This window comes from Zeugodacus cucurbitae, chromosome 3, assembly GCF_028554725.1.
Source record: "Zeugodacus cucurbitae isolate PBARC_wt_2022May chromosome 3, idZeuCucr1.2, whole genome shotgun sequence".
NCBI lineage: Eukaryota > Metazoa > Arthropoda > Insecta > Diptera > Tephritidae > Zeugodacus > Zeugodacus cucurbitae.
In genome coordinates this window covers 56712762-56734514 of record NC_071668.1, presented here as the reverse complement: position 1 = coordinate 56734514, position 21753 = coordinate 56712762, and the positions used below count along the sequence as shown (strand labels likewise).

The following is a 21753-nucleotide window of genomic DNA, read 5'->3' as shown; positions in this document are numbered from 1 at the left end:
AAAGATTATTTCGTAATTTCACGTTCTTCAGTGACTACTGTGTTCATTCAAAAATCATCTTCTCAGATGAGGCCCATTTCTGGCTTAATAGCATCGTCTACAAACCAAATTTTCGTTATTGAGTTGAGTCAAATCATCGTATGGTTCAGGAAACGCTATTGCATCCCCAAAAATTTACCGTTTGTTGCGGATAGTGGTATGGCGTTATCATCTGGCCTTATTTCATTCGAAATGCATCAGGGAATGCCGTTAAAGCGAGCATTATAACATGATGTAGACCAACTTTCTTCCACGGTATTTGATGAAATCGACGCGACCGATCCCTATTTCCCACGAAAAGGTGGGCCTCCTTCATGCAAAACATGGACACATTGCGTGCAAAGTTTGGCGACTCGTTAATTTGGCCGCCAAGATCATGCGATTTAGCGCCTCTAAATTATTTTTTATGGGGATATGTTATATCAAAGGTTTACGCCATTTAACCAACAATGCTCGAGGTGCTCGATCAACATTCAACGAGCTAAAACCAGCGGGAATGCTGCACCGGGGCATCGAAAACTGGCTTAAACAGGTGGAGATATTCAATCAGAGTCTTAGTAGCCATTGGCCAACATTTTATTCAAATCATAAATTTTTTGCTAATTCTGCGGGCATTTTTGTCCATTACGTTAGATCAAAATATCTTTAGGTGACATCTGCAATCTTCAAGTGGCTTCGAGCAAAGTGGGAGTGATAAATGAGAAATCTCAAAGTGAAGCCTCAAACATCCACACGAGTTCGTTTCTTGGCTCTCTCTGCACTTCCTCCTCAACAGCGAGTCAGTCCTCGGCGTCTACATCAAAATAATATGCAATTAAATGCAGCTATTAAATTTTACCAGCATTAACAGCACAATTGCTGCTGTTAACAAAAGCGATTAATGTCAGTACAAAACTTTTGGCGAACTGAAATTGCGACGAAGAAAACTGCAAGTGGAAGTGAGAAAAATTAAATGCAGCCAACACACACACACACAAGTAATTTCTGTAGCTGTAGCAATGAGCGTGTTTAACTGCATTTCGGAATGTACTGCTTCTTATATAGCTAACGGTATGTTCTTAGAGAAAAACAAGCTATTCACTTATAACGTTATCGCCAACAACAACAGCAACAGCAACCAACAGCCCGCAGTCATTCGCACTTGCAATGCAATGCAACTCCGCTTCCCACTTACTTCCTCTCTCGCTAACTTCTTAGCGCGAGTTGGTCTATATGAGTATGGGTATGAATGAGAGCGTCTGTGTGTGCATGTTTTTCACAGTTATTCCGTTGCTTATTGCCGCCGCCTCTTTGGCTAAATGCCATCTCGAGCGTAATGTGGCTTTTGAGTTTTGTGTCAACTTTTGTTGACATTCGCACTTAGACTTTTTTTGCCTCGCTTTGCTTTGCTTCGTCTCACTTTGCTCTGCGTGCCTTTGGCGTTTCTCCCTGTTTGTTGTTGTTGTTATTGCTGCAATCACTGTATTGCTCTGGCTTTTATTGTTGCTTGTTTTGGTTGGCTGTTGGTTGCTTTGCTGCCACCGAAAGTTTCTCATTGTGGCCCTTTTTTGCTGCATTCCATCTTAATTTTTGTCACTTTCTCTGCTCGTTTTCTTGTGTAGCTGTTGTTGAAATCTGTCAGCGCCGAAATTTTTTTACACGAATTACCAAAGCTATGCCATTTCATGCCACATGCCACACTGCTATCAACTTGCCTTGCAACAGTTATTGTTGCTGTGATGCGCGCTGTTAAGAAAAATCATTCTTTTTGTGGCATCGCTGACATTTCGTGGCGTTGCAGACGACACCTACTTTTTGCTTGTTTGTTGCTCTGCCGCTGTCTTTTTCAATTTTCCTCAAGCCTTTTTTATGATTTCTGCATTCATACATCCACTCACTTATATGGGTGTATTTCTCGCCTAGTCGTTGTGATATTTTAATGTCACTTGCCATGTCATTATTTGTTGCTCAACTCACCATCAGCATGCTTTCATTTTTGGTTGCAGATATTACTTTTCTAATTTTATTTTTCCTTTCTCTCTACATCCACTTGGAACTCCCTTATTTCACTGCGCTGCTGTTGTTGACTTTCGTGTCAGTAGATTTTATTACAATAACTCCGTGGTATCGTTTTGCCTAAAATTGTAAAAATGAAATTGCACTTAGGAGCAATTTTATGTCTCCGTTTAGACTTTAAACTCTCCACTGGGTATCAAGCGGGAAGCTGTTGTAAAGCTATTGTCATAAAATTCGAAATATCTCACTTCCATAAGCACACAATTTGCCATTTCTTTTTAATATTGTACAAAGCCCATACTTTCTCAGGGAATGCTTGCACAGTTCATTCTACAAACAATAGAGAGATAAAAAAATTATATTTCAACTTTCAATAATTTTTTTATTATAGGATAGAAGACATTCACTCCTTAAGTCACTTTCTTAAACTCCTCTGCCATATTATGTTCTTCGCTTTAATGCCGCAGTGAGTGTTTTTTCATCGTTTACGCAGTATCCACCAACAAAGAATCTTTAGTAATACTTCTCACAATCTTCTAATGTAAAAATAAACTCTTCCCATTGTTTTGTTAAATAATCTACAGATTTGATAATCCCAAAATATGCACCATTTCTGTAAAAACTGTCATTAAAAGTGCGCTTTTATACTGCTTCGGCTTGCTCTAGATTCCTCTCTTATCTTATAGGATCCTACTATTTAAGTTCTCCCCCTATTGAGAAAAATACACACAAAGACCCGCGAAAGATCATGAATATTGAATCAGAATCTGCGATCGAACCCAAGTTCTGTGAAGTGATAGTTCGTGTCTCTCAACACCATATTTGTTTCTTACAAATAAGGAAATCTAACAGCCCCGAAACATTTTTAAATCTGGATTATCTTACATTCTGTCTATTTCCTTATTACTTTCTTGATATTTCTTAAAAACGGCTCATGAGATCCATATATATATGAATCAGTTAAATATTTTAGGCATCATAAAGTTTCCTCTTACATTCCGTACAATCGCTGTTTGAGATTTCCTTAACATTGTTTTTAAGGTTCCTAAAGCAAAGCAGGTTATATATTAACAGTTCAAACAGTGAGACTGGTGAATCCCGTGTCCATTACATTCCAAAAGTTATCTTCAATGCGATTTGAAACTAAACCAATGATATATATTTTAGTCACTATCTCTTAGGATTTTTGGAATTTTTGGAAAGATAACGTCTTAAAATCCGTCTAATTGAAGTCAGCTTTAGAATGTGGTTTTATGGATACCGAGTTCCGTTCCCAAAACCAGTGTAATGCATCTCGTCTCGAACAGATGGTCTCGTGCGTTCCCAAAACATGCGCGATGGATCTCGTTTCGAACAGATGGATTCGTGGTGTTAATCAATCAATTTGATAACAATATATAAAATTGTTGAACTGTAAAGATTAGTTTCCAAATCAATTATTTTCTGTTTCCTCTCGCAAACTATGAAGTTCTGAGCTCTTCAAACGATATTCTAATCTCAAATATGTCTTCAGGAGATTAGAACGGCTGGCTCCCTATGTTGCATTTTATAATAAATTCAGCAGTTAAAATGAAAAAGGCTTAGGAATCTAATGGAATCCATCGAGTTGGATAGTACATAAATAGGTACTTCCAGCTCACAACCTTATGATGATTTAAGTGTGACTACATGTGGATGAATATTCGTTCAGCCTCCCTTTGTGATAAAATGACTCGAACTAAATTTCTGAGATTGGAGGAAAAATAAAATATGGCAATTCTTATTGAGAACGCAAGCATTTTATGTGAAGAATAATTTACTCAAAACTTACTGATTTATCAAAATGCAATTATATTAGATTGTAGTATATGAAATATATTTCATATTAGTTCGCTTCAAAAGCAATGGAAAATCTTTTGAAGATTTTGTTCATTGAATTTTTTTGATACCACAATTTGTATTGCTAAACATATATAAGAAAAGATAGTCAAAAATTGAGGCAATTCACAACATTTTAACTGCTGTTTGATTGCTTTCAAATCCCAAAAGCAAAGAATGACTAGAAAACAAGTACACATTATTAAGCAGCAGCTCTCCATGGCTTTCAATGAGCGCACTAATATGATATATACATACATACTCATACATATGTATGTATATAGTCGTCTTCACTTAAGCACAGAATTCACAACTCTATTTGGATACTCGACTGTTTGTTTTGGGAATAGCGCCAATACAACACATCCGTTGCACGCCAACCTAACTAAAAGTCACACCGAAATACGAAACCAGAAATCAAATTTTCTCCCCTTTCACTGGACAACAATGTGAACACAATAAACAGCAATGAATCAACAAGCAGCCCAACAGCAGGCAATTTGGCCAACAACTCAGTGGAGCAATATAAATGCACTTCATCACTGACTCCTTCAAGTGCACGTGTGGTACATGCAAGATGGGTATGTGTGAAAACAGAGACGCAGGGATTTTATGTATCTGAAAGCACATATGTGTTTGCTTAGATTACTGCGATTCAGTAGAAAGTGACATATACAAAATAATGTATATGGATTCAGTATTAATTAGTTCTTGGTCTGTATAAAAACACCTCAATCTTTATTTCAATTTCATCTGTTGACTTAAGTTACCAGTCTTTCAACCAGTCGCTTCTTTTACATTTGGTCTTTCCAGTATATAGGATATATAGGATGATGATATATTCATCTTCCAATAATACTATCTGATGATTGGTAACTATTCTTAATGACAAATAGTTTTTCTCTATGAGAAAATGGAAGAAATGTGGGCAAGTTTTGGAAGGATCCCTACTCTATGATGCTTCTGGTTAAATCATCCCAAATAGGAATCAGTTAGATTACGTAGAAAATATAGATCAGTGTAGCCTTTATCCATGATTTCTTCAAAGGTAGTAGAGTAAAGGTAACAAAATCTACGGCTCATTGAGTTTTAGTAGAGAATAGAAGCTGCCTAAATAAATTTTTGACACTGAGTTATCTAAACAAAATTAATCTCTTTGAACAGCGTGGAAAGTCGAGGTATATTTAATCAAATACGACGATAGATCTTCAGATAGTTCAGGTAGTTGTTTATTACAACAAAGTTAATTAAGGGTTTTTGAAGATTTTGCAAAATGCAAATTAATTATCTCCTAAAGCCGTCTATATCTTAATGATCTCACATTTTAAAGGGTTCGCAAGTAACAGGGTTCCATATAAAAAAAAGTGATCCTTAAAATCTTGAGATAAAACAATAAATTCTTAAAGGTTTTATTCTTCATTCTGCTACCAAAATTCTCTGCTGGGCATCATTCCCATTGCCATGGCATATGTGTATGAAATTAAGTATTGCCCACTTGATAAGAGTTGAAAAAGAGCGTCATCGTCTCATAGGAAAATAAACGAACTCGTACTTTCATTAATAACTTGCTAGCCTGTCATTTGCATGTTTTCGTTCTTGACAAGAAATTGGTGAAAAATACCAAAGCATATGCATACACATGACATGCAAATTTAGGAAATTTGCCAGAAAATTGATAGTGCTGGATGTTTGTGATTTTCACATGCAGAAGGCAGAGAAATTTATGAGAAAACCGTGTGACAACATAAATGACAACGGTGTGAGACAAACTGTGCAAAACAAAGAATACAACAACTAAAAATAGGAATGTAAAACGATCATTAAGGTACGTTACAATGATATTAATATAATGACACATGTCATTAGAATGTCACTGAAGATGTGACATAAGTTTGAAATTGTTTTTGAGTTTTAAAAAGTCAAAACAAAAAGTAATTGCATTGAAGTGTACACTGAAAATAAATTTAGACATAGAGATAGAGAAAGAGATAGAGATTGAGATTGAGATTGGAATTGAGATAGAGATAGAGATAGAGATAGAGATAGAGATAGAGATAGAGATAGAGAATAATTGATAGAGATAGAGTTCCAATAAGAATAATCAAACAGTTATATATTCAGTATGTTTCTAACCAATCAAATTCAACTGAACACCACTCATTTTCTCAGTGTTGCTTCCCACTGGCTCATCTCCTATAAAATCTCATTACTCAGTGGCATCGTCATCGAACGATATTCAATAAGCCGTTATATATCAATAACATGTCAGTTATTGACACTTAACGGTTTCCGAAATGACTTCTGGGAAGAGCAATGATGTATTTAGGAACCAACACTCTTTCATTTATTTGTTTGTTTATTTTTTGCAGCACGCAAATATGAATTTGAAGCCAAGCAGGTGTGTCAAATTGTAGCTAAATAAATATAACGAAAATATTTATGAAATATATATAACTACCGCGCAGGAAAATATTTTCGATGAGATGCGATAAAAATCACACATTCATGCATAAATATATATGGGTATGTGTACTAGAAGCAAATTCACGACAAAATAAACAAATATGGCGGGCATGTAAACGAAACAATTTCACGAAGCTGTTGTCAAAACGTACAAAATAATCATGTTGACAGCACTCGCGTTGACAGCGTGTGGGAGGTGGAGTGTGTGAGCGTATAACATGAGTGGTTACAACTGTATATATGTTTAAAAAAAATTGTTAGAACTTCTGTGCGTTGCCATGTCACTTGATCCATGTCTGATTTTAATGGTGTTCATAACCTTTGAAAATGTCGCTAAAAATCATGAATGGAATGTGGCGAAAAGCTTTATTCGACAATGTGTCACAAACTTGCAAATTTGAGTAATTTTTTGTTCGAGTTAATATAGTTCTGTGAATTTCAAACATATTTGTGAGGTGTTTTATAAGTTCATATTTTTTTGTAGTATGAAACTCAAACTATAGAATATCTAGGTGACCTTAGAAACTAATTGAATTAAAGTTAAGAATGAGGAGTGTTGAAATCTTTTCCTCCTCTCTTTCAAGTATTTCATCCCATCTTCTACTTTAGCGAAAGCTCCATAAAAGTTGTGACTATATGTAATCTCAGTGAAACTCATTCTCAATTTTTTATTAACAGAAATTAATATTAATAATTTTCTGAGTTTATCTTCAATTAGCTCCCTGCAATATCACGAGCTTTTTAAATATTTTTTCAAGTTTTTTGTCTTTGACACTCATGTTTTTGCTCTCAAATCGAAAGATAATTAAACAATGTCCACATTTCGCAAACAGTGTACATAAAAAATAGCTTCTAAACTAAAAAAATCAGTTTAAATCATTAATTCAAACTTAGGTCGCTGTCTTGATCTTACACTTACTTCACTTACTTCTTCACATAAATATTTTCGCTTTTATTAATCACAAATTTGCATTATGCAAATAAGGCGAGCAGAAGAAGCAGGCGACTTCGATAACGACAACACTTTAAATGCAATTTTCCTCAAATGACAGCGAAATGCTTCACCACTTTCCAGTCATTTTTTCGCCACTACTTTCTGACTTGTCATCAACGTTTGACTACGCTTTTTGTATATGTATGTTTCTTACTTTGCATACTCTTTTCACTACAACGCACACGTCTTCATCATTTATCACAGTGTCATTTTTCTTTGCTCTCCCTTTCAACACTCTGCTTCTGCACCACTTCCACTCACCGTGGCTGTAATAAATTGTCAAATGTAATGCAAGTGAGTTGGCAACACTTAAATTTGTATTGAAAAAACGCCAAATTGTTTTTAAATGACTTTGTAATGAGCGTCGCGTTTGGATTTGGATTTGCGTGTAATGTTTTGGTAAAATACGTCAATTATGGAAAATCATCGAATACGAAAGTGTATGTGAATTTAATATAAATATAAATTATGAGTTGTTGTTGTTCGAGCTGTCAAGGTCATCCAAATAAGGGGTCATTTCGTGATAGTCAACTCAAACTTTTTCATCAGCCACCGCACAATTTCAAAGCTGAAAAGTCAATATCTTTCCGAAGCAGTAAGCTTTTCCTCTAGTTTCCAATTCATGAAATAAGTTTCTTCAAATTTTGTTAATGATCAATGTCAGTTATGCCAAGATTTACATTTTCAACAACAGGTTTCCAGATATTGATCCATTTTGTTGAAAGTGGAATAAATCGCGAGATCCTTGCAGAGTATCCATTAATTTCAAGTTGTACTTATATTATTTTCCTCGAGGCATCAAAATAGTTTTTAGGACGACCTTTCCTGTTGTTCTATGAATATTCTGACTTCTTATTCTAGTCTATATTATTCCAATGGCTTCTTTTTGAAGTTGAGATCGAGATCGAGATAGTGATAGAGATAGAAATAAAGCTAGAGATAGAGATTGATATTGATATTGATATTGATATTGATATTGATATTGATATTGATATTGATATTGATATTGATATTGATATTGATATTGATATTGATATTGATATTGATATTGATATTGATATTGAGATAAAAAATGTTATTATATTTCCAACAATAAATAACCAAATTTTATTCCCATCGAAATTATAATAATAAGTAATGAAATATGAGTAGCTTCATGCATTTACCCAGAATTCATCAATGATATTAAATTCATATGTACATATGTATACATCATATTGGCATTAATTGTAATAAATTGCCATGTTCCAACTCTCTAGTCAAATTCTCCAAATTTTGTCAATGACACAAAACATTGCTTGAGGCTTTTGTTAGTAAATGCAAATACAAAATGCAATTAAAATATTTTCCAAAAATTTCCATGGAATTTGTGAGAGCAGAGAAGCGCAATTTGCGGCAAACCAACACTTTGATAAGATGTTATTTGCAACAGGAGATGCCAAATTAAATGTATACAAGCGAATGAATGAAATCTGAGAAAAGAAAATTGTATTTTATTACGTTATTGAGAACTTTTCAATTGCATTACTTATGCGCTTTTTAATTAAGAATATTGCTTCAGAAGATTTAAAATAATAAATGTGCGCACATTGCCACGACGAATGGCAAAGCAATTTGCACAAAGCCAGTTGGAATTGTTACCAGCATGAATCTTCTGCGGCGAGCTTTTGTCGCCATTATTATTATTAGAACTGTAAGGCATGAAAAGTGATTTCGACTGATAAGCAGCAGATGACAAGTGAGAACTTGAGGTTTAGAAGGAAATTTGTGCTGCGGAAAATTCAATTCTTCAAGTCACAAAAAAAACAAAAGCACTTGAATATTAAAATGAAACACGCAAAGCAGATCTTGATGGAATTATTTAACTAAAAGCTTAAGTAATTTCGAAACGGAAGCGAACACATGCAAAAATTTCGTACATATTAATATACACACAGCGTACAATTGGCCCCTGCAGCCACAAAATCTAGATTGTGCACGTATTAAAATAAATGAAATGATTTTCACCACCAGATATGAAACAATGGCCGTATACTGTATTGTCTTTAATACAATTCGACAATTATTTGATTGCTGTAAAGTGAGAGATTATGCTTTTGTTGTTGTTATTGTTGTTTTGACTGCAATTTGTATTGTTGTAAAGCAAATTATATCAACAGTGTTGCGGCAACAATACGCTTAAAAGCGCCAGCGCAGGCCAATTGGCTGCACGAAATTGAAATACACACACATACAAACAAATGTAAATGGGATTATGTGCCTACACACACACACAAGTTAACACAATCAACTTGCATTGCTATCAGCACTGTGAACGCTAAGCGCTATTTATTTAATTGGAAATGCCGGCATTATCATCCTCCAGTGAGCAGCGAGCGCTTGTATATCCTTATGTATATACATATGTGTGTGTGCTCTTGAGCGCCTGCTAATAACAGCGGTTAAAATCGCTTTTGTGCCTCTGCCACATAAATCGTTGCCAAATTTAATGAACGACTGTTGCATTCACAGTCCCAGCTATCTAAATTGAAATGCACAACAAAAAACTTGTCCCTATATACATACATATACTATATAGATAAAGATTTCCATTCACACTAACACCCTACTCCCGCGTGTATGTTTAACTCGCTGGATTACTGCGCTTATCTTGTAACTGTGGTTGCATGCGGTTGTAGTCGAAATTGTTTGAAATAACAACGAAGAAAAAAATATAAAGGGTGCTTGAGTAAAGGTTTCAAATAATTTGTTTTTGTAAAATTATAAAAAAATTAACTTCCATAAATCGAAATTCCTTATCTCGAAGTTCTCCATAACTCGAACTCTTGAATTGGCAATAGAAGTCAAATTTCCTTCCATACATCTAACTTTACAGTACTTGTGTAAAGTTTTATTCTGCTATCTTCATTGGTTCCTAATGTATATATTATAAAGTGAAGGAATCATATGGAATTCGAAATTGAGTTATATGGGAAGTAGGCGTGCTTGTGAACCGATTTCGCCCACTACCAACCTCCTTAGGGTGCCAAGAAATATGTGTTACAAGTTTCATTAAGGTATCACAATAATTACCCAAGTTATCGCTTGTACGGACATACGGACAAACAGACGGACGGACAGACATACCGATTTCAACTTCACTCGTCATTCTGACCATTTATATATGTATATATACTACATATATATAACCAAAGAGTCTAACTCTTTTATATCTGGGTGATACAAACAACCATTATATGAACAAAACTATAATACTCTGTGCAACATGTTGCGAGAGTATAAAAACTACTGCTATATGGACCACCCGATACATTGAAATGTTCATATTTCCCTTATTTGGATCCTTAAGATTTGGATGATTAAGATCGCCAACCATCAGCTTTCAGGTCTGAAAATTTGCTCATATACATTTAACATAGTTCCGGGTCCTCACATACTATGTGACCTACTCCAACCTGAGTCAATATACATCTTAGTGCAGCGGTTCCAATTTTTCATAGAATACACACCTTATATAAATATTAATAAAACTCTGAGCGAACAAATAGTGTCTTCAAGGAGTGATCCCTCTCTTCTAAAAATAGTCGCACTGAATGCGATGACCTGGATGACTTGTTAACGAAAATATTGACCAATCTCTGAAATACCTTTTAACCAAGGTTAAGGGTACATATATTGGTGCTAAAAACGGAAAAAACGGGTCCTAACTTTCTTTAGCCCTCATATACTTAATATAGCGATTTTAAACCTCACATTGGCTTTATACCCTTTATGCAGTCAAGATGTTAGATATAAATAAGGAAATATTGAAAATTAGTAGCGAATATGGATGGAATTACCCCAGACTTCTTATAACTAATGACCTTTGTTATTATAGAGGATATACTATTTCGTATGTTGATCAACGCATAAATTATCTCAATAAAATTAGGTGGAAATATTTTTTCGAGCAAAATAGTTTAAGGCTAAAAGTAAATTAAATTATACCAGATTCAATATAACAAATATAGTGAATAACGACCATGCTATATATCAGGCAATACGTGTGGTGTTATAATCATATTTCGATAACAAACCGAAGTTTTCAGCAGTCCAAGTTGGAGCCCCCTTGACCGTTATTGCTACAATCAAAACCATAATCTAACCGAACTCACCAACGAAAACACTGCAATCATTTGAGATTTAACTCCGAATACCTTAATTACTGACAGACAACATACCTTTACTTTACTTTGAATCAAGTTGTTTTTGGTACCACTTACTCTTTATGCTTAAACAGATAATAAGGTTGAAATTTTTCAGGGAAGTTCTTTAAAACTTGTAATCAGGACACTCACTCAGGTTAGAATTACCTTGTATGCCGAATTACTATAATTTTCTAAAATGTTTATCTAAAAAACAAACTACAAAATAAACCATATAGCTTAGCACTACAATACTTGTACTTTTTGCATCGTCTAAAAGGATTTTGTAACCTACAGGTATGTGGTATAAATGTATGTAAGTATGCCTTTTCAGAAATACACCCAAGCCTTTGCTTGTTTTATAAGGATTTTCAATTAATTCTCATGCAACTTGCCAATGCACACGTACTCACAGACTCACATGTGAATTCAATGTATTTTGAAATCGTTTATACCAAATCCAGCAAGCATTATATGAAATTCAACTGCGTTAAAGCGAAAAGCCACAAATTGCAGCAAGTTTAAAATATACTTATACTTAACTATATGTATGGATATGTATATATAGTACTTTACATACAAGTATATAATGATAATACATAGCTCCTTCTAAATGCAAACGTATAATAAGCCAAATTAAAGCTTGAAGTAGAACTTTATATGCATTTCTGAGTAAAATAGAGAACTTAACTTTCACATGACGCTCGTTTGGATGAACTGTAAAGCTCAGTTAAGCTTCCACTAGTAGTTGCAATCCAATCGACATGCCTGAGTATAGTTTGCTGCAACGCATGTGTGAAGGTGGCTGATTGAAAGGATTCTTTCTGGATTATATTGCTGTATCTGTATCATTCAGTTTGCTAAATATACATACATACCTATACATGCAAACTAAAATTAATTATATATGTAAATTATAAATTGAGGCATTCATGAAACATCGAAAATTATTTCCACATAATTGTTTGACAATCAAAAATGAATTTAAAGTTATTAAAAAAAGAGATCAAAATTGTCTTTTAAATATATATAACCATAGTTATGCAAAAAGCTTTACTGATTTATAGCATTCAAAGATTTTATCCAGATATTCCAACTTTGACAGGATATTCCATTTTCTAAGCTAAACGAAAATAAAAAGCTTAAAGTATGATTCAAAATATTTAATACAAAGAGAACAAAAAAATTAAATTTAGAGCTTTATCACTTCATATGAAGTTGAATATCTGAAATCAAAATCTGGAACATCTTAACAGAAATATATTATTACATCGCATGTGTTTTTCATTGAAAGTTGAAATTTGAGCAAAATGCAGTTGATTTGAAATAAAAACGGCATCTAGCTTTTTCTTTCATTGTACAGCTTAATGGAGCTGATACCGGAAGAACATTCTCTACAATTTGTATCTTTATAACAATTAAAATATTATTGTTTACAAAGGATCATGAGTACATTTTCGAATTTGGAATTTACAATATTCATACCAACTACACCAATAAAGCTTTCACTATATTTCAACTGCTGAAAATCTACATTAAAGTTGAATAGCCAGTATAATATATATAATTTGAAACAAATTAAATAAAGCTTTACACTTTCTAGTGAAGCTTAATGAATGAAGCTTTCACTTAACACCTGATCAAACACGATTTATAGAAAATCACAGCAAAGAACCGTTACAACATGAGTTATAGTGCAGAGAAGACAAGCTTTTTATTAAGTTTCAATTAACCTTTTTATTAAAGCTTTCATAATAAATGACATTCTACTTATATCGATTCACTTAAATAATACTTGAATCTGTAAATTGCCAATGATTTATGATCATATTACAATAGACAGAATAGACATAATAGTACATCTCACAGGATAAACAATTTTTGGATTATATGATTAACTTAGATAGACATGAAGCTTTCGAATAATAACTGGTGAAAGCTTTTAGGGCACAAAACTGAAATTAGTTGGCTCGTGTTAATCGTTATTCGTCAGAGTATTTATTAGGATTAAGAGATTTGTAAGCTTAAAGTAAAGCTTTCTGATTATGTTTGGAGGAGCTTTCACAAAAAAAATTTAATCGAAAGTTCTTTTGTTTTTGATTTTCAGCTTAAAAGCTAATCAGGAACCAATAAGGTTTTCGATAGAATTAATTTTGTAATATTAATAACAATATTCGATGTGATGGAAGTTTTCACAGTAAAAATATAATTAATTTGCGTGAACAGTTATGCTGTTTTACTTGGATATTGTAAACAAGTTTATATATTTTTTGCTACAATTATATTTAAATTACGAATCTTATATACAACAACAAAAAAGTTCATTATAAAATATTTTTACAACTAAACATGCGTAATCGAATTGTGTAAATGACTATTATAAAATGTATAAAAAAATGTTCGTTTGCTCTTTTTTGATACGGCTTTTTTGATAAACATAAATATTAACTTGCTAAAATTGTAAAAAAAAAAACGCGAAATAACAAACAAAAAAAATAAATATCACTCATACGTCATTTTGCGCCTGGCTCACAGCTTAAGCATTTAATTATTTTGTACACATACAATAAATATACTACTAAACAAATACAAAAATTTACTTACCATAACTTTATTTTGCACCATTTACTACTAACAATTAAACAAAACAAAAAACCAAAACAAACAAATATAATAAATATATCTAAACTGTTTAAATATAAATAAATGTCGTTCAAATGTTTGTGCGAATTAAACAAAAATTTGTTATTTGTGTCTCTGTTTTTTCTTTTATTCGTCTACTTTATGCTCCTCTTCAAAATTACTAAAAACCAAAAAAAAAAATTATACTTAAATATATTTTATTAAAAATAATATTTTTTTTCAAATTTTATTTTCTAAATGTCTTACGGTTTTCATTTTTTTTTTAATTTACTTGTTATTACTTTTTTGGTGTTCCAACATTTTTTGTTGTTGTTATTTATGTTTGTAGGACGAGAAGAATCAACTTCTTATAACCAATCTTTGGCTTTCGTTGGTAAGTTTCAACTTAAAAATGACAAACTTAAACATAAACTTGATAAATATTTATAATTATAAATATATAAAACTTATGCACTAAATAATCATATCGTTCATTAAATAAAAACCAAAAAATATCATGCAATTGGAGTGGCACTAAATTGCAGAAAAATATTTTTAAAAAAATTACACATTAAAACTAGTTTCAATTTTTGAATTTAACGCTTTATATAAAAATATTGGAAAAAAAATTTGAAAAATTGTGTCTTTAAATTTCGTGCCACTTCAGCTCTCACAATTTACACACACGGCTTATAAGTTTCTAAACTTCAAAACGTTTTCCTACTACTAACTAACTGTTGTATAAACAGATTGTTAAAAAATGTAATGCTCGCTTTTTTCTCTTCTCCTTGCTAGTTTTATTCTCTATACTGTAATTCAATATAATGTATTAATGTAATGTTTTGGAATCTCCACTTAGCATCCCTAATCTCTAAAATAATACTATACTCTCTTTTACTTAAAGTTGAAACAGATTATACAAACTTACTTCTCTACCTCACTATTTCTAAATATATTGTATCCTTATAATCACTACTATAATAGTTTAGCAAGTGTTACGTTTCTATAGTTTTTCACTGTACTGTACTGTTTCAGTATTTTTAGGCTCACTTCAGTACCAACACATTCTTTCGAGACGAATCACTTAAAAAACTTCACTTGTTCTGAAGGAGAAATAGTTTTCTAATCTCTCCAGTGGAACAGCGCCACATTGTTCATGGAATCAATTAACTCGTAGCTTTTGGCCTCTCCTAAACATTAGCCAAAGCAATTGTTAACAGTACATGTCCGAATTAAGAGTTTGACGGTAGTGGAGCAGCTTACTGTAGATAGGTATTCCCTGCCAATGGCACTAAACACATAGCAAAATCTTTCTGTCTGCCGATACAGACTTGGATACTGTTTGTGCCGAGTCACGGCTGTTTTACGACGGCATATAGCGAAATGACAATTTTGCCTCTCGAAATTGGAATTACTAAGTCCATAAATTGGGAAAATAATCTATTATTTTTACTAGATCTAATATATACTACAACTTTATTTATGATACAGTGGAACTTCCGTAACTCGAACCCCATAATCCACAAATAAAATTCGGGTTGGAGAGACTTCCGAGTTATGGGAAGGAGTTTGTATGAAATTTGATTTATACATATTGCCAATACAAGAGTTCGAGTTAGGGAGAACTTCAAGTTATAGAAATAGAAGTTATGGAAGTTCAACAGTATATAGAATATCGATTTTCAATATGTGGGTTTTAATGCTTTGTAGCCTAAAAACGTCCTTGTAGAAGAAATACGTAATCTTACTTGTATAATCGTTTTCTTCTTAATGGAAATTAGTTTGCAAAGAAATCTGAACTAGAAATCTAGAACTTTCGAAATCTTTATAGGGCTTTTCAAATAATTAACCTTCGGAGAATTTTCACGATACCAAAAAGTTGAAAACAAAATGTCCAGTAATAATGCACAAGTAATTATAAAGTGGGTTAGAATCGTTCGTTATCATGATATCAGATCGATGTTCTGAGTCAGTCCAAGTTAATTTCCACTATGAAAAATATCTTAGAAAAACCACCAGCCTTGGATTAATTGTAGATCGGTTCCCCTAACAAAAGTAATCATCAAATATGTTATTTTTGATGAAATTTGGCATAACATACCGTCATTGATTTATTATGAAAAAGGTAAATAAAGTAGTTGTTGGATTGGTGCGTAGTCTAATAAACGTGTATTTTAGTTCCGAAAGCTTCCAAATTAGCAATATACTCATATATAGCCGTGTGTGCTAAATTACTAAACAAAACGCTAAAAAATTCTTTAAATAAGTAGTAACATAAATCAAACATTGTAAATAATAAAAGCATTTTTAAATCATAAAGCTTTTTCGCTTCTTATTATTTTTCAAACTTCAAGTCTTTACTATACATTTATTTAATTGCCTTTCAATACAATTTTTTAATACTTTTTACCACTAAAGTAGCGTAAATTGACTGATCATTTTTGAAAGCTTTTTGTATATATGATATTTTTGAATTTATTTAAACAATTTATAATTATTTTCTTAAATATTACTAATTTTTATTACTAAAATTTTATAACATTTCTTAAGTGTTTTGTAAATAAAAACTTCTTGCATGCGATTTTTTTAGATACAAAGAATTTAAATTACATCAAGCAAATAATTAAGCATATTTATTAAAAATTTTATAATAAAATAAAAAGAATATATCTAAAAGAAAGAGATAAAAATGGTGATGTTGATATGCCTACAATATTAAATTTTTAAAGGTAAGCTGCTTTAATACAATTCGCATAGAAAATTTTCGAAAAGTATCATATTGAGCAGTATGAGCAAAAGTTATAGATTTTTTTACTTATAACATCAGATTATATTCGAATTTTCGGAAGTATATATCGAAGAGCTGAAATTAATTATACTCGAAACATAAATCACATAATTTGTAGGGTTCTTTTTAAAAAGAATTCTCAACTTTATCATATAGGCTATAGAAATATTATATTGAAAAAGACATTATCTTATCTTTTATCACAATCAATCTTATATTGATTTAAGCCTTTAAGTGCTATATTCTGTCACCTCAACTCTTCATTTATAGGCATTTCGGTGACAATAAAATTTCACTACTGCGTTGCGCTTTTGATCTTTGCGGGCTTTAAAATCTCAAAAAAAAAATATTTATGAGCCATTTTAAAATCCATAAAATATGCTCATGAGACATCACTTTGTTTATTGTTGTTAGCTTCACTATTTTTTTTACACATATTTTACAACTTCTTCACATGCCCAAACTCCAAAGCTATTTTACACCAACAGGAGAGGTGATAAAAAAATTATGTCGCAACACGACGCTCATATAAGTAAGTGGAACGAACTGAGCAAAAGAAAAATTATGCAACGCTGCGGGGTTACAGTGTTGCACGGGAAATTGTGCAAGCATTTGTCACAAGCGGAACCTACATAATATACCCATCACATAAGCGATGGTAGTGGCAGTAACACAACTAACTAAATGCATACATAACAGAAGATGAATGAGAATATGTACCCAGTAGGAAAAATATCTATATTAATTATCATTTAGATTAGCATGGACTAGAGCTGTGACAATGATCTTGCCGAAAATTGCTATTTTCTCATGTTCTTAAATGCGAAATTCTCATGAAATAAAAACGTAAATGCTATGCATTGAAACTAGTTCAAAGTCAAATGAAAATATCAGATATCCGAAAATATATTTTATTATTTTTTTCAAAAACCTTGATTTCGAAACTATATGTCGTTTCATTACAAAACCCTCAGTATTTTTCCTCAAAGTATGTGACGTTAATTTTGAAATTACTTTTAACCGTGTATTGAGTCGTTTAATAGGTAAATTCGTTAGATGACAATAGCTGATCTTAGTGAATTTTTTCGCATCCAACTTCATACTTAAGCCCTTTACCGTTATATATTTGTACAGATGATATAGTAAGGTTTCTTGATAAATTTCTTAGAATGGCTTTGCTTGGTGCCCGAAGATGGAAGATCGAAAACAGCTTAAAATTTCAGCCGAAAATACATGATTTGTAAGAAGACGATGTGTTGACCGAACGCTCCGACAATTTCGATCTTGAGGATGCACAACGTACTGGAAGGACTCTTGAGATCGATGTGGATAAAATTAAGTCGTTGGTTGATGCAAATCATCGGAAAACAACTAACGCGACCGATCAAAAATCACCAAACAAAGGTTATGTTGCCTGTTTGGTAGAATTTTAAAGGGATCATTAATTTTGAACTTTAGCCCGAAATTACGATTAATTGTGATCAGCTGTGAAGAGTGAATGATGCACACCTACAAAGAGGCCATATTTGATCAATAGAAAAGGTGTTGTGTTCCACCAGGATAATGCAAGACCTCACACTAATTTGATGACTCGCCAAAAGTTTTTGCTACTTGAATGGGATGTGCTACCACACCCACCTTAATTCCTAGAGTTCGCACCTTTGGTCTATTACTTGTTTCGGAATCTGCATAATTGTTTTGACGGGAGAACACTCACCTCAGCATGTAATCAATCTCTTGCCCGTAAGATGGCATTGCATCAAAATGGAAAATATAAAATTTCATAAAATGTTTTACACAATAAAAAAATTAATACACACTAAAAAACAAAATTACTTAGTGAACGACCCAATACATAATATTATTTATTTGAAACTAGCCAATGCATATTTCGAAAAAATTATTATTATTATCTACAACTTTGCTTCCGCCGTTTTCCAATAGATGTCTCAAGGGTCAAGCACTGTCGATTAAATCGTTTTTTTATATCGATCTTGGACATTTGTGTCAATATTAACCCAACAACATATTTGTAGAGATCTGTTTGCATCCCAAACTTATTCTCAACTGAAAATGTCACTTTTTGAGCCGAAATCTCGACATTTGCGGGAAATTTTGCTTTCCAAGAAAAGTGCGGTTGAGGCTCATCGAATACTTTCGGATACGGATACAGTGAGGCTGTCCTATGTGAAAAAACCCTTAAATTAAAAAAAAACGGCGGAAGCAAGGTTGTAGACCTAATAATTATGATTATAATTATTAAAAATGGTTCTGAAAAAAATAGTTTCTAATCAGTTCAGATGAAATACAAGATAGATCGGTTGGAACGTTAGGGAAATAATTTTAATAAATTATCGTTATATCAGAAACTCATATTAAAGTCTCTCAATTATATTTACAGGTAATACTGTTAGAAGTAGATATTTTGGAAAATACTTAATTTACTTTTAAACAGTCAATGATGAAAAATTTTTTAATATTTCCCTCAAATTTTTTTTCCATATTTATTTAGATTTATTTTTCTAAACCATTTAATATAAATCCGCACTGAGCTGTTCAGTGGCTGGTCGGAATTGAACTAGTTAACAACAAGTTTATAAATTGGTGGTATAGTAATGTGTTACAACTCACTTTCTATATAAAACCAGGCCACAAGTGTTTTCAAAGTGAACTATTATAGTTGAAATTTAGTTCTAAATCATATAGGAGGAATATTTTTTTCAACAAATTCTTTTAATTTTTATTATAAGTGTCTTCTTACAATACTTATTCCACTGAGCTTTTTAATATCCAAAAAGCATTTGTTTGCCCACTGACATATAACATTTTAAGAACAAATTACTTACTGGTCCAAATGTAACTAGTTAATTAACAGCCACCGAAATTTCTAGCAACTGTGGCATGTAAATAAGACCTCATTCATTCTTACAACCTCACATATCACATCATTACTGTAGTTGGCTTATACTGCAGTGCGCCGCGTCGTCACTACTTGTGCCATTCCGTCAGCATCCTTCCGTGTCAGCATCCGCAGCGGCATCCTGCATTGCGTATGCGAAGCGCTTTGTATGAATTGCCAGTTCTTTTTTTTCTACAACAACAATGTTGCATTAAAGTATACTTGTTGCAATGCAAGAAGTTGTAGCACATTTTGAACAACAAAAAAGCACAGACACACACACTGGAGCAGGAGCAGCCGATTGCAGTGGGCGAGCGCAGCAACGCGTTCCCCTGCGAGCACTTTTTTGTGCATGATAACAGCAAAAGTTGCAAGTGCAATGTGTGCTGAAAAAAAAAAACTAACATACATAACTGCACAACTTCATATGTGCGTGGGTGTGTGTGTGTGTGCGTCTGCAAATTGCTACATAAAAACCGTTACAGGCGAAAAAGCAACTTGTAATAGTAACATTTGCTAGCGACATTTGCATCCGCAGCGAAAGTAATTAAATTATTTATTTAAATTGATATTAAAATTGCTGGGTTAACGGCACCAACAATGGCAAACAGATAAAATGGCAACCTAATAGCGGCGAAAAACTGCATCAAGGACAACAATAAAATTGGTTAACAATGCAACTACGGTGTGCTGCGCAAAAAATTTCCTGAATGTAAGCATTTATTTTTATTTATTTACATTTCATTTTTGCCTTTTTTGTTATTTTACATATTCAAAAGTACTTAATTGCACACTTTTTCCATGCAAAATATATAACTGTCAATTGTGTCATTTCCTCATGGTTTTCAACTCATATTTAGTCAATAACATTTTTTTGCGTCAGCTGTGCTGAAATTCATATAGTACATAAAAAACCTTACAGTGCGTAAAAAAGTACACATACAAATGTATGTTCACTTATTTATCAAAGGGAAACTATGTACTGAGAATGTATCAAGGGTATATGTACTATATGAACCAAAAATTTATTATTCAAACTAAACGCAAATTATAGATTAATAATACATATTCTTAATCAAAATTAAATACCACCTACATAGTATTATCTACAACAACGTGAGATACAACCAAGACTTAGCAAATTTGGTCCTATTTATCCACATTTATAATACCAATTTAATTTTTGGCATAGCTTTTGTGAGATTTAAATTTAATGGGACGCCAAACCCTATTTATTTTTTTGTTATTTAATTCGATAACTATAACCTATAACTATTCAAAAATGTTGCTTTAAAATTTCAAGTGAAAATTTCAAAAACTCTTGAAGATATAGCCGATTGAAGATTGAACGTAGGTAGGTTTTATACCCAAGAATTTTGTTCACAAAACTTTAAACGCGTTTTTCACGAAACATTGTTTTTACGATTAGCGCATGAGGTTACTCAAAACCTATTAATCCAATCGGTTCCAAATTTTAATACGTTATTCCATAGATATATAGCTGTAGTATGAACTAGGATAAATCAAATCGGTGACGATCTTCTTTACTTTTCAACTTGATTTCAAAGGTCCGTCATTTTGTTAATATTTGTACGAAATTAATAACTCTAGTTCGTACCAGAGTCCAATATATACTATTTCTAATCTCGTTAGAATTTTTGGTTTCAGATGTTCCAGTTATAAATGTATGCAAAATTACAACCCCAAAAAAATAATTTATGTTCAGCCCATTGAAAATCGTCAAAATTTGAAATCGGGAATGGGGGGGGGTCGCTTTAGGAGAAATTATTCTTCCGAACTTCCGAATGATCGAACAATATTACTTTGCCTAAGGAAATTATATTATTTTTCAAAACCAATCAAATGGCATGCAGAAGTACATATTAAATCAGATCTTAGATATGTTTATCTA

At 32.5% G+C, this 21753-nt stretch overlaps 1 protein-coding gene across 5 annotated transcripts in view; it reads left to right on the top strand.

Annotated features, from left to right (window-relative positions):
* Positions 1-21753, top strand: part of LOC105219235 (neuronal acetylcholine receptor subunit alpha-7) — a 585197-nt gene that overhangs the window by 450537 nt on the left and 112907 nt on the right. For 3 of the 5 annotated variants that reach the window (XM_054228333.1, XM_054228332.1, XM_054228336.1), the window contains one exon: positions 14504-14548. The exons of the other annotated variants lie outside the window; for them this stretch is intronic. In XM_054228333.1, the coding sequence (XP_054084308.1) occupies positions 14504-14548 (45 nt within the window). The remainder of the gene's footprint in view (positions 1-14503; positions 14549-21753) is intronic. 5 annotated transcript variants of the gene reach the window in all.